We start from the raw sequence: 12,061 nt of genomic DNA on the forward strand, positions 1-12,061 counted from the left end.
GAACTTAGTATTTGCTGAAAGGTGGAAATGCTAGCTTTCAGAAAAAAAAATCGTTTACTAATCTTAACACCACCTTTTAATGAATGAGAAAACTGTAACCCATGAGAGATTTTTGCCAAAAACAGGGGGCGGAAGGGTGGAATCTAAACCTTGATTGCTTCAGAGCAGGCTTAATTAGTAAATTTATCGGATTTGAATTAAACAAAACAAAAGGCTCATTTTATTCAAGTCTCATTCCAGACCACCACCCCTTTTCCAGCCTTAGGGGAGGGAGCCTTTAATAATGGTCTGTGTAAACTGATGCTCAGGCATTAAGAGATTGGAGAAGTGCTGCTTGCGCAAGTTAAAGGAGAAGAGAAACGGCAATCAAATAAAAAGCGGCTGCAGAAACAAAACAGAACTTTTACTGAATATAAAAAAAAAATGTCTCTTTTCACCAAAGTCTTGAAGAGCAGTTGCAGACAGGCGCTTGAGCCTGAGAAAAGGAGTTGCTTTTTTCGTGTGATTTTTGTCAGCGGGTTTCACCAACTGACCAAACGTTCTAGCAGCCAGACTTTAGAGGTGCAAAATAACACTACAACAGCAGCTGCAGCAGCAGAGGACAAAGAGGAGGAGATGGTGGCAGTTTCAGAGGAGGCAGAGCGGCTCCTGAAACCCACCCAACACCACCACTGCAAAGTGAAGAGCCTGCAAGAAATGCCTGGACCCAAAACCCTCTCCAACCTGGTTGAGTTCTTCTGGAAGGACGGCTTTGGTCGCATTCATGAAATCCAGGTACAGTTTAGTTAAAAGAACCATTTTGATTTACTCTAGGATATCAGTTTTTTTTTTAAAAAAGTATCTGCTTAATTAATGAGTTGCAGTCCCAGTTAATCCTGCTTGTCATGACAACGTCGTGTTGGTGCTGTTGTCACGCTACAGTTGGTGTTTGTTTACAGGATCCCTGTTCGCCCCATTCAATCTTCATGCAATGAGTGTTTCAGTGTTTGGCGACTTCAACCCTGGCTTTCTTCTTTCTTTCCGTCAGAGAACAGTATTAAAAACGTGCTTTTCAGTCATGGACAAGAGTCTGCAAAACGTGCATTAGAATCTGCTGTAGTGAGAACAGATTTCTGACTGATTCTTGTGGTTTTTTTTCCAAATCTCTCATCTAATATTAGGGCTTTCTCTATCCCCCACAAACCCAGCATCTTGTGGGACTTCCTTTGCATCTTCCTCCTCTTCCCTTTTTTGGGGCAATATTTTCCCGTCTTTTCAACCTTAGCTGTTTGGGGTTTTAGTTGGCACGACTGACTTGTTTAACATTACATGTAGAACTGAAGAAATCCAGCCATAATAATACATGGCAGAGGGGGCTTTTTTTCCCCTTTAAGATTTGAGGAACACAAGAGAGGATTTTTCCTCAGATTTTACCAAAAACCAACCAACTCTGTTCATCTCCAGAACGAGGCAGTGTCAGCACAAGGCAGAATTTCTGTGACTTATAATGAAAATTTGAACTGCAACCTTGGAGCAGCGTCCACACTATGCTGTGGGGGCGCACATATCTCTGTGAGCAGAATTTGGCTCTATACAACACATTGCGGGGGGTGGTTCCCTCAGCTTTTTTCACCTACATCTCCCCAGAGCTCATCAGTTCCTCAGAGAGACCATTTTGTCTCTTAACTATCCCTCGCTCGCACCCCGCTCTGCATGCAGACCCTTCACATATCGGGCCCCTCGGGGGCCGGTTTCTGTGTATATGTCTGCGCCGGCTGTGTATTGGCCTGAGGGCTGGCGGGGCTGCCGCCGCTGAGTTGTTTAGACAGCCATCCCCTCAGCGGCAGGCGGGCCATTTGAAACCCTCCCTTCCCCCTCCCTCCACCCCTTCGGAGGATGGCAGCGCGCGCCAAAGTTGGGGGTGGGGGGGACCCAGCCAACGGTCGCGGCTCGCGGCGCCCCAACGTTCCAAAGGGGCTCGCGCTGCCGGAAGGGAGCCAATGGCGCGGCTCCCCCATGTCCCCGAGACAGCTGCCCTCCCTCCTGCACCCCCTATTGGCAGACAGGAGGGAGGGACGGACCCCACGTGTGCGAGGGGGTGGTTGTATAGAGGGGAGGGGCTGGCCCCCTTCTAGTTGCGGGGGGAGGAGGCTTCCTGGTAGTGGGCAAGAAGTAGGAGCGTTGGGAGCAGATCAAGGGACGTGATCATTCCCCTCTGTCTGGCACTGTGAGGCCACATCTGGAGTATTCAGAGTAGCAGCCCTGTTAGTCTGTATCTGCAAAAAGAACAGGAGGACTTGTGGCCCCTTAGAGACTAACAAATTTATTTGAGCATAAGCTTTCCTGAGCTACAGCTCACTTCATGGGATGCATGCATCCCATGAAGTGAGCTGTAGCTCAGGAAAGCTTATGCTCAAATAAATTTGTTAATCTGGAGTATTGCATCCAGTTTGGGGGCCCCCCCACTATAGAAGGGAGGTGGACAAGTTGGAGAGAGTCCTGCGGAGGGCAACAAAAATGATTAGGGGGCTGGGGCATGTGATTTACGAGGAGAGGCTGAGGGAACTGGGTTTGTTTAGTCTGGGCTTGTTTAGACTTAGTTTAGAAGAGAAGACTGAGGGGGGATTTGATAAAAGCCTTAAACTACCTGAAGGGGGGTTCCAAGGAGGATGGCGCTCGGCTGTTCTCAGTGGTGGCAGATGACAGAACAAGGAGTGGTGCTCTCAAGTTGCAGTGGGGGAGGTCTAGGTTGGATATTAGGAAACACTGTTTCAGGAGGAGGGTGGTGAAGCACTGGGATGGGTTCCCTAGGGAGGTGGTGGAATCTCCTTCCTTAGAGGTTTTTAAGGCCCGGCTTGACAAAGCCCTGGCTGGGATGATTTAGTTGGGATTGGTTCTGCTTTGAGCAGGGGGTTGGACTAGATGACCGCCTGAGGTCTCTTCTAACCCTAATCTTCTGTGATTCTATGATTCTTCTAAGAAGGGACGGGCGAGTGAGTGACTGCAGGCTTGGGGGCCCCTTGGCCACAGCTTGGCTTTGTGCTCACTCATGTTTCACACACAGTTGCATGGACACTAAAGCCCCACACCCAGGCATGTAATAAACTACTCTGAGGTGGGCCAAGCGATGACATAGACTAGGGCAGGTGAGGCCCCACATGCTGATGGCAGATTCTTAATTTGAGTGGGAGAGGACCAGTGTCTGGAGTGGGCAGCTAACGGGAAGTCCAGTAGCGTAGCCAGGGAAGGAGCGGGGGGAGCGGCCGCTCCCGCTCTGAACTCAAGTGGCGCTTTTCTAATTTATAGGCACCTTTTTTAATTTTTACTCACCCGGCAGTGCTCCGGGTCTTCGGCGGTGGGGGCCTCCACGCACTCCGGCTCCTCGGCGGCGGGGGCCTTCATGCGCTCCAGCTTGGCGGGGGCCTTCAGTGCTGCCGAGGACCTGGAGTGCCGCCCAGTGAGTACAAGCGGGTGGCACCTTTTTTTATGTCCGCTGCCCCTGTTCGCTCCACCTAGCTTCACCACTGGAGAAGTCCCAGGGCTCCCACAATCTGGCCTGTGGGACGAGCAGCCTAGACAATGGGTCATCATCTTGGTCTGTCTGGGTCAGAGAGCAAAGATGGGAATGCCTTGTGGGTTGGGACCTGTCATCTCCAGGCCCTGCGCCTTTGCATTTGATAGGCCCCAGCCTGCAAGGTGTCCCTGCACAATTCCCAGGAGCAGCAGGAGAGATGTGCAATAATTAGAGCATGCTGCTGACATAGCCTCTGGAATGTGTCTTTTATAAAGAGGGAGTTCCTCTATCTTTGTTTTTTAAGCAGCCACTCCTTCCTATGCTGGGGCTCCCTTCCCTCCCATCTGCATCTTCCTCGGACAAGTGGGTTTAGGGTGAGCACCTGCATTTCAAGAAAATAAAGAACTGTATGAAAAATACAAGCTTGTGTTTATTTTTCAGGGACAGTACCTAATGGGTTTTCATGCCTGGTACAAAATCAGACATTTGTAATGCAGAGTATTGACCCTTTAGAATAATTATTGCTAGAAAAAATACTGTCTGATCAAATGTTTCTTTTTGTTAGATAACATTAGACTTTAGGCATCACAATACACTACAGGGTGGGATGTCACTGTAGATAGGTTTGAATTTTCCCGCAGTAGTTACACCCACAGTAGGAATCCCTGGTGCCCAAAACAACTTAACCTCAGGCTTTTGGACAGAGGATAGCTTTCCATCTCAATTCTGGGCTCCCCAGTGGTGTCTCCAGCTTTGCTAGGTCAGCATTCAGGATTTTGTTTCTCTCCTGCTCACTCTTAATTGCTGGCTAGGTGAGAGACCAGCAGTTGAAACTTCTTCTCTTTCTTCTTTGGTTGATCCCTTGTCACACTCTCTTTGGTTTCTCCATCAGCTCCTGCTCTGTGCTCTTGCTACATGAGGAAAGAGGCAGTGTGGGGACTGTGGTGAGGTACCATATAGAGAAGGTGTGCTGCATCAAGCAATGGCGGAAGCAACAGTCAAATGAGTCCCCATCTTCCCTTGTGGAGTCAAGACAGTGGGGAGCAGGAGACCTGAAAGGGGCAAAATCCAGTGGGTCATGAGACAGTCAGAGGAAAGTTGTGGAGTTGTTAGACATTGGGGGAAGGGGAACAGAAAGGGATGGGGCAGAAAGGAGGGAAAAACTTGAGTTGGGAAGCTTCAGAGGAAGAGAGGAGCTCTTCACCCTTCAGAGGCAGAAAAGGGAACTGACACTGAATGAAACCACTGGAGTGAGGAAGGGACTTGTGTGCCCTCTGAAGGCACCATCCCTAAGGAGGGCAAAATTAAAAGCATATACTTCATTTTCTGTCAAATCTGATTACCTGTTTTACAGTAGCTCAGGGTTAAGCAGGTCTGCTTCCCCCTCCTCTCCAGAAAAATACAAAGACTGCAACTGTGGCTGCACTGGGGATATAAGGGCGGGAGTGACCAAATGCCTTGCATTATAGGTGGAGGGATTGTCTGTATTCCAGCCCATAAGGCCTTGTCTAAACTTAAAAGTTTTGCTTCCTTAACTATGCTGGCATAGTTCAATTCAAGCAGCAGAAACCCTGTTATATAGATGCAGTTATACCAGAGTAAAAGTGCTTCTACCAGTATAGCTTATTCCTGTTCGGTGAACAAAATATACAAGGCTAGCATAAAGGGCTTTATACCAGTATGGCTCACCTATGCTAGGGTTTAACTGTTGGTAAAAAATCATACCCTTTAATAATATAAGTTGTGCCATAAGTTAAAGCTTTTTAAGTGTAGACCAGGTCTAAGAAGCAGCAGCAGAGGATCTTGGGGATGGAAAAGGAGCAGAGAAGATAAAAAGGGAAAAGAGGGGAAAGGAAAGGGCAGCTGCTGAGAAAACACAAGGTATCAGGATAGAAACATGAACTATGGAAGGAAACAAAAATCAGGATGGAGAAGAGGGACTAAAAATTCCCAGAAAGGGAAAGGAAAGGCAAAAAGGGAAAATTCAAACAAGTTGCTGTATTTTAGAGTAAAGATTATATGTTACTTTCTGTTAAAATTTTTAAAAATAGACTAGAGTTAGACTCTTAAATCTTTAGTGAGGTCAATGGCAGCCAAACTTTAGTCTTCTATTTTTTAATTTCTTGGCCTAACTGGATTGGTAGCCAATTAAAACAACTGACTCCCCCCTGAGAGAAACAAAGCAAAAAATACTGTGTGTGTGTGTGGGTGTACAAGACAGACATGTGACCCATATCCACAAATTAAATTACAACAGGGTTATACGTACTGTGCAAAATATTGCTTTCTTTAATTTTAGCAACTAAAATATTTGTTAGTGCTATGAAAATTTTTGAAAATAACAACAATCAAAGAAACTAGAGGTGGAAAAATAGTAATACATGCCACAACCACTGAACAATACAGGATTTTCCCCTTAATCCAATACGATTTGTGGAAGGAAAAACCGCAAAAAAAGGTGTGGGGCAGTATATCTTATCTATTTTTTATTCAGTTTAGAGTCTCACAAAACATTTTAGTTTACAAATCATGATGGCTTGTTTGTATATACTCTGTAACTGGATTAATAACACCCTGTTAAATTTAACAACAGAGTGAACATCAGGAATGAATTAATCTGAAACCTCTTGGTAACCATTGCAGCTACTTAAATTATGTTCTTTGAAAGACAGAAATGTTCCATATGCAAAGGGGTGGTGTGGGGGGGATTTAAGCATTTTTTACAATGAAGGTTCTGTTCTCAGTAACCTGATTCCAGAATCTAGTTGGCCATAGCAGCAGTGCCTACAGCAACTCTGGGTAAAGGAAAAGAGTTTTGAGTTCAGTGGAGTTGGAGCTGTTGTGTTCCACCCATAGGTTCAGAGAGAAGGAAAACGAAGGTGAGGGGGAAGGGTTTGGACTCTGTGAATTCAAATGTTGTGTGTGAAGTACAGCATGACATATGAGGGAGTAGGGAGACAAGGCAGGATATTTTTAATAATTGTAACAAGAAACAAAATATGGAATTAATGGGTTTGTGAAATAAAATATCAAACAGACCTTTCAGACATATCTGCAATATACATGTGATGCACAAAACGCCATTTTGTTTATTATTTTATTATTTTTTACAAGTAATGTCCCCAGATGAGCTAGAGGCTGTACAGTCACAATGAAAGACAAGATTCCTGCCCTGAAGAGTTACCTTCTTTTTCTATTATTTGTGGAAAGAACACATATTTCATTAGATTTCACTCCTCAAAATTTAGTCCAAAGTTGTCTTTATTGAATTCTAGCTTATAAATCTCACCATAAAGAGTATAACTGAATGTACGTATGTTATAAGAATGTAGTACAATATGTTAAAGAATGATTAATTCTTTCCAAGGTTATTACAGGCAATTGAACATCTCATCTATACAATAGTGGAAGATTAAGGGATACTACTCAAATTAAGGTTTCAAAGTAGCAGCTCTGTTAGTCTGTATTCGCAAAAGGAAAAGGAGTACTTGTGGCACCTTAGAGACTAACAAATTTATTTGAGCATAAGCTTTCATGAGTTACAGCTCACTTCACCGTTTTCTTTTTACTCAAATTAAATCTGTTCTCCTGATGGTGGATTTTTTCCGATCCTGATTCTCTAATTGTAAATTTTCTTACCATAAGAACGGCCATACTGGATCAGACCAAAGGTCCATCTAGCCCAGAAGTATCCCGTCTTCCGACAGTGGCCAATGCCAGGTCAATAGCCCAGAGGGAATGAACAGAACAGGTAATCATCAAGTGATCCATCCCCTGCCCACAATTCCCAGCTTCTGGTAAACAGGCTAGAGACACCATCCCTGCCCATTCTGGCTAATAGCCATTGATGGACCTATCCTCCATGAATTTATCTAGTTCTTTTTTGAACCCTGTTATAGTCTTGGCCTTCACAACATCCTCTGGCAAGGAGTTACACAGATTGACTGTGCGTTGTATAAAAAAAATACTTCCTTTTGTTTGTTTTAAACCTGCTGCCTATTAATTTCATTTGGTGGCCCCTAGTTCTTGAGTTATGAGAAGGAGTAAATAATACTTCCTTATGATTTTATAGATCTCTATTATATCCCCCCTTAGTCATCTCTTTTCCAAGATGAAAAGTCCCAGTCTTATTCATCTCTCCTCATACGACAGCCGTTCCATACTTCTAATACATTTTGTTGCCCTTTTCTGAAACTTTTCCAATTCTAATATATATTTTTTGAGATGGGCCAACCACATCTGCATGCAGTATTCAAGATGTGGGCATACCATGGACTTATATAGAGGCAATATGATATTTTCTGTCTTATTATCTATCCCTTTCTTAATGATGCCCAACATTCCGTTCGCTTTTTTGACTGTCGATGCACATTGAGTGGATGTTTTCAGAGAACTATCCACAGTGACTCCAAGATCTCTTTCTTGAGTTGTAACAGCTAATTTAGACCCCATCATTTTATATGTATAGTTAGGATTATGTTTTCCAATGTGCATTACTTTGCATTTATCAACATTGAATTTTAGCTGCCATTTTGTTGCCCAGTCACCCAGTTTTGAGAGATCCTTTTGTAGCTCTTTGCATTCTGCTTGGGACTTAACTATCTTGAGTAGTTTTGTATCATCTGCAAATTTTGCCACCTCACTGTTTACCCCTTTTTCCAGATCATTTCTGAACATGTTGAATAGGACTGGGCCCAGTACAGACCCTTGGGGAACGCCACTATTTACCTCTCTCCATTCTGAAAACTGACCATTTATTCCTACCCTTTGTTTCCTATTTTTTAACCAGTTACCAATCCATGAGAGAATCTTCCCTCTTATCCTATTACAACTTACTTTGCTTAAGAGCCTTTTGTGAGGGACCTTGTCAAAGGCTTTCTGAAAATCCAAGTACACTACATCCACTGGATTCCCCTTGTCCACATGCTTGTTGACCCCCTCAAAGAATTCTAGTAGATTGGTGAGGCATGATTTCCCTTTATAAAAACCATTTTGACTATTCCTCAACAAATTATGCTCATCTATTTGTCTGACAATTTTGTTCTTTACTATAAAGAAAAGGAGTACTTGTGGCACCTTAGAGACTAACCAATTTATTTGAGCATGAGCTTTCGTGAGCTACAGCTCACTTCATCGGATGTTTGCATCCGATGAAGTGAGCTGTAGCTCACGAAAGCTCATGCTCAAATAAATTGGTTAGTCTCTAAGGTGCCACAAGTACTCCTTTTCTTTTTGCAAATACAGACTAACACGGCTGTTACTCTGAAACCGTTCTTTACTATAGTTTCAATCAGTTTGCCCGGTACTGAAGTCAGGCTTACCGGCCTGTAATTGCTGGGGTCATCTCTGGAGCCCTTTTTAAAAATTGACGTCACATTAGCTATCCTCCAGTCATTTGATACAGAAGCTGGTTTAAATGATAGATTACAGACAACAATTAGAGGTCCTGCAATTTCACATTTGAGTTCCTTCAGAACTCTTGGTTCTTCTACACCAGCTCTCCTGCTAATGGATTTTTATTATCTATATCTACTATCTCCTAAAGTGGTTTTGTGGCTTTATCTCGGCCTACATTTAGTTCTAATCTCTCCTCAGATATATTCAAAATGAATTCCTGAGAGATGGGTGCTTCATTTCAAGACCATCTCCGAATGAAATCTGTTAATCTTTTTCTATTTGTTGGGAAAGATAGAGCATCACTCTGTAAAATAATCTTTTGAGAAATCTTTTTGTTTGTTTTTTTTATTGTTGAATGTTTCTCAATTCCTCTTTCTTAATTGCCTGCTCTTTGCCTCCAGCTAGTATTCATGGATCACTCAACAGAGATACCTTATTAGATAAGTAGAACACCCTCCACCTTTTCTTTTCCACCACCTGACAATGTATGCCTTTTTTGAGATGTTTGTCATAATAAATCTACTCTAAAATTTGGAAATTTCAATGCACTGCTGTTGTGCTGGCAGCCCTAATGGCAAGGTCATTGAGTAGACTTTGTAAAGAATAAGGAACACACTAATTGCTTTATTTATTGAAGAGGGACAAGTGAGCCTTTTTAAAACAAAAAAGTAAAAATTTACTTCTTGACTATGCTTCTTACCTCCCTTTACTTTCATCCTTTGTTTTGATCTTTTTGGGGCTGATCTTTTATATAAGACCAATATTTTCAAAATGGAGCACTGCACAACAGGTTGACATGGGGGGAAAACAATTTTGTCACTCTTTTGGACATGAGTTGCACATTTCCATACTCCACAAGTCCTTTCACCTCTTCAATATTCAGTGTAGCTAGCCCTTTGTGTCTTGTGGAGGTCTGGGGTCTTTCCAGCCTCAAAGATCCTGCATAGCAGTGACCTCCCCTTCTGGTCATGGTGAGTATTTCAAGAATGATGATGCTTTCTAGTGACACTTCCAGCTATTGCTTGATTGAAGAGCTTGGGACCTAGATCTGGATCCAACACATGACTGCTCACGGTTCTGCCACTAGATCATCAGGCTGGTCTTCAACTCCTGTCTTTCAAGTAATGAAATATCTTTGAAGATGGCTGGTATTCAGAAGTATGGTTTGCTCCTGAAAAACTTATTCTGTTTCTAAAGTGCTACTGCTGCAAACTCTCCCCTCAGTAGATTAGGTGGCATTTTATGTCAATGCAAATTGATATGTTCTATGACAAAAGTATCAGTTTCCTTTGCCTTTATTTTTTTTTTCATAATGTTTTTTTTCTCTGATTTGTTGTTGATGTTGCAGCAAAAACACACTCAGGAGTATGGAAAGATCTTCAAGTCTCACTTTGGTCCACAGTTTGTAGTGTCCATTGCAGATCGAGACATGGTTGCTCAGGTGCTCCGGGCGGAAGGTAGAACTCCACAAAGAGCTAACATGGAATCCTGGCAAGAGTACAGAGATTTAAGAGGGAGAGCTACAGGACTTATTTCTGCGTAAGTATGGTTACTTTTTTCCCTTCTTAATTTGTATTATCAAAGCATGTTAATCTTCTGAAGTACTATATAAATCAGCCTGGTGGTTTTTTTCATTTAGCATATGATTGGTTCAAGAAGAGTTATCTGCCTCTGAAAGCTTGCATGTAACATGATTGTGTGTGTGTGTGTGGGGGGGTGTATGAGGGTAATTGTCCTTGTGAAGCATTCACAGTAATCAATGATGTAATGTGTTTATGCAAAAGGGAACCAATCTTTTTGTGAGTCATGGCCATTCTCTTACTTTGATGAGATAAAATTGCAGTAGCAAAAGGCTTTATATAGTGAAAGCCTGATAATGCATTTAACACTCACATTACACCAAAATCTCAAGGTTAAAATATAGGTCAGATTCAAAATAATGTCTCCTTGTTGATATATAAGAATTGGAAAAGGTGCAGAGAAGGGCAACAAAACTGATTGGGGTATAGAACAGCTTCCATACGAGGAGAGATTTAAAAAGACTGGGACTGTTCAACTTAGAAAAGAGCTGAGTAAGGGCCAGGGGGATATGATAGAAGTCTATAAAATTGTGAACGATGTGGAGAAACTGAATAGGGAAGTGTTCTTTACCCCTTCATGTAACACAAGAACGGGAGTCACCCAATGAAATTAATAGGCAGTAAGTTGAAAGCAAAAAGAAGTAGTTCTTCACACAATGCACAGACAATCTGCAGAACTCATTGCCAGGGGATGTTGGAAAGTCTAAAAGTATAACTCTGTTCCATAAAGAATTAGATAAGATCATGAAGGTAGGTTCATCAAAGGCTATTACCCAAGATGGTCAGGGACACAGCCCCATGCTCCAGTTGTCCCTAAACCTCTGCAAGAAGCTGAGACTGGATGATAGGGATGACAGGGCAGCAGACAAGTTAAGGAGAATGAGAATGAGGATGGAGTACTGGTTCTGTGATCTGGCTAAAAAAAGAGATCATTAGAGCCTTTGGTGAGAGCGGCTTCAGTTGAGTGTAAGGGGTGGAAGCCAGACTGACGAGGGTCTAGGATGGAATTGGAGAAGAGGAACTCCAGACAACGATTGTAGACAGTGTGTTCAATGAGTTTGGAGATGAAATGGAGAAGGGAGTTGGGGCAGTAGTTGCAGAGACAAGTGGGGTCACAGGTGGTTTTTTTTTTTTTTTTTTTAAGATATGAGAGACTAAAATATGTTTGTATTGTGAAGGCAAAGAGATGGAAGATAGTGAGCAGTTAAGGAGATGAGTCAGGTAGGGGATGAAAGTGGGCACAAGGGAGATCAGGAGATGGGATAGGATGATGTCACTGGGGCAAGTGGAGGGCCTGAAGGAGGAGATCAGAGAAGAATTTGTGCATCTGTGATGAGAGAGAAGGAGGAGAGAGTTGTAGGAGGGGGAAGGGAAGGCAAACGAAGAGTCGGGGAAAGTCACATAATATTTTGTCATTTTTTTCCTGCTAGAAATCAGCAAGGTACTCTGCAAAGAGAGAAGTGGAGACAGGAAGATGAGACAGTTTGAGGAATGAGTAAAGGTGGTGAAAAGACAACTGGGATTGTGGGTGGCCCTTTCAATGGGAAAGGGGGGCAAAAGAATCAAGGGTGGAGGACAGAGAGGAATTAAG

At 43.0% G+C, this 12,061-nt stretch overlaps 1 protein-coding gene across 1 annotated transcript in view; it reads left to right on the top strand.

Moving 5' to 3' along the window:
* Nucleotides 1–423: 423 nt before the first annotated feature.
* The window catches only part of CYP27C1 (cytochrome P450 family 27 subfamily C member 1), a 40,861-nt gene continuing 29,223 nt past the window's right edge, over nucleotides 424–12,061 (top strand). The window contains exons 1-2 of the mRNA XM_073304687.2: nucleotides 424–774; nucleotides 10,239–10,429. Of these exons, the coding sequence (XP_073160788.1) occupies nucleotides 424–774; nucleotides 10,239–10,429 (542 nt within the window). The remainder of the gene's footprint in view (nucleotides 775–10,238; nucleotides 10,430–12,061) is intronic.

This window comes from Lepidochelys kempii, chromosome 11 (assembly GCF_965140285.1).
Source record: "Lepidochelys kempii isolate rLepKem1 chromosome 11, rLepKem1.hap1, whole genome shotgun sequence".
Lineage (NCBI taxonomy): Eukaryota > Metazoa > Chordata > Testudines > Cheloniidae > Lepidochelys > Lepidochelys kempii.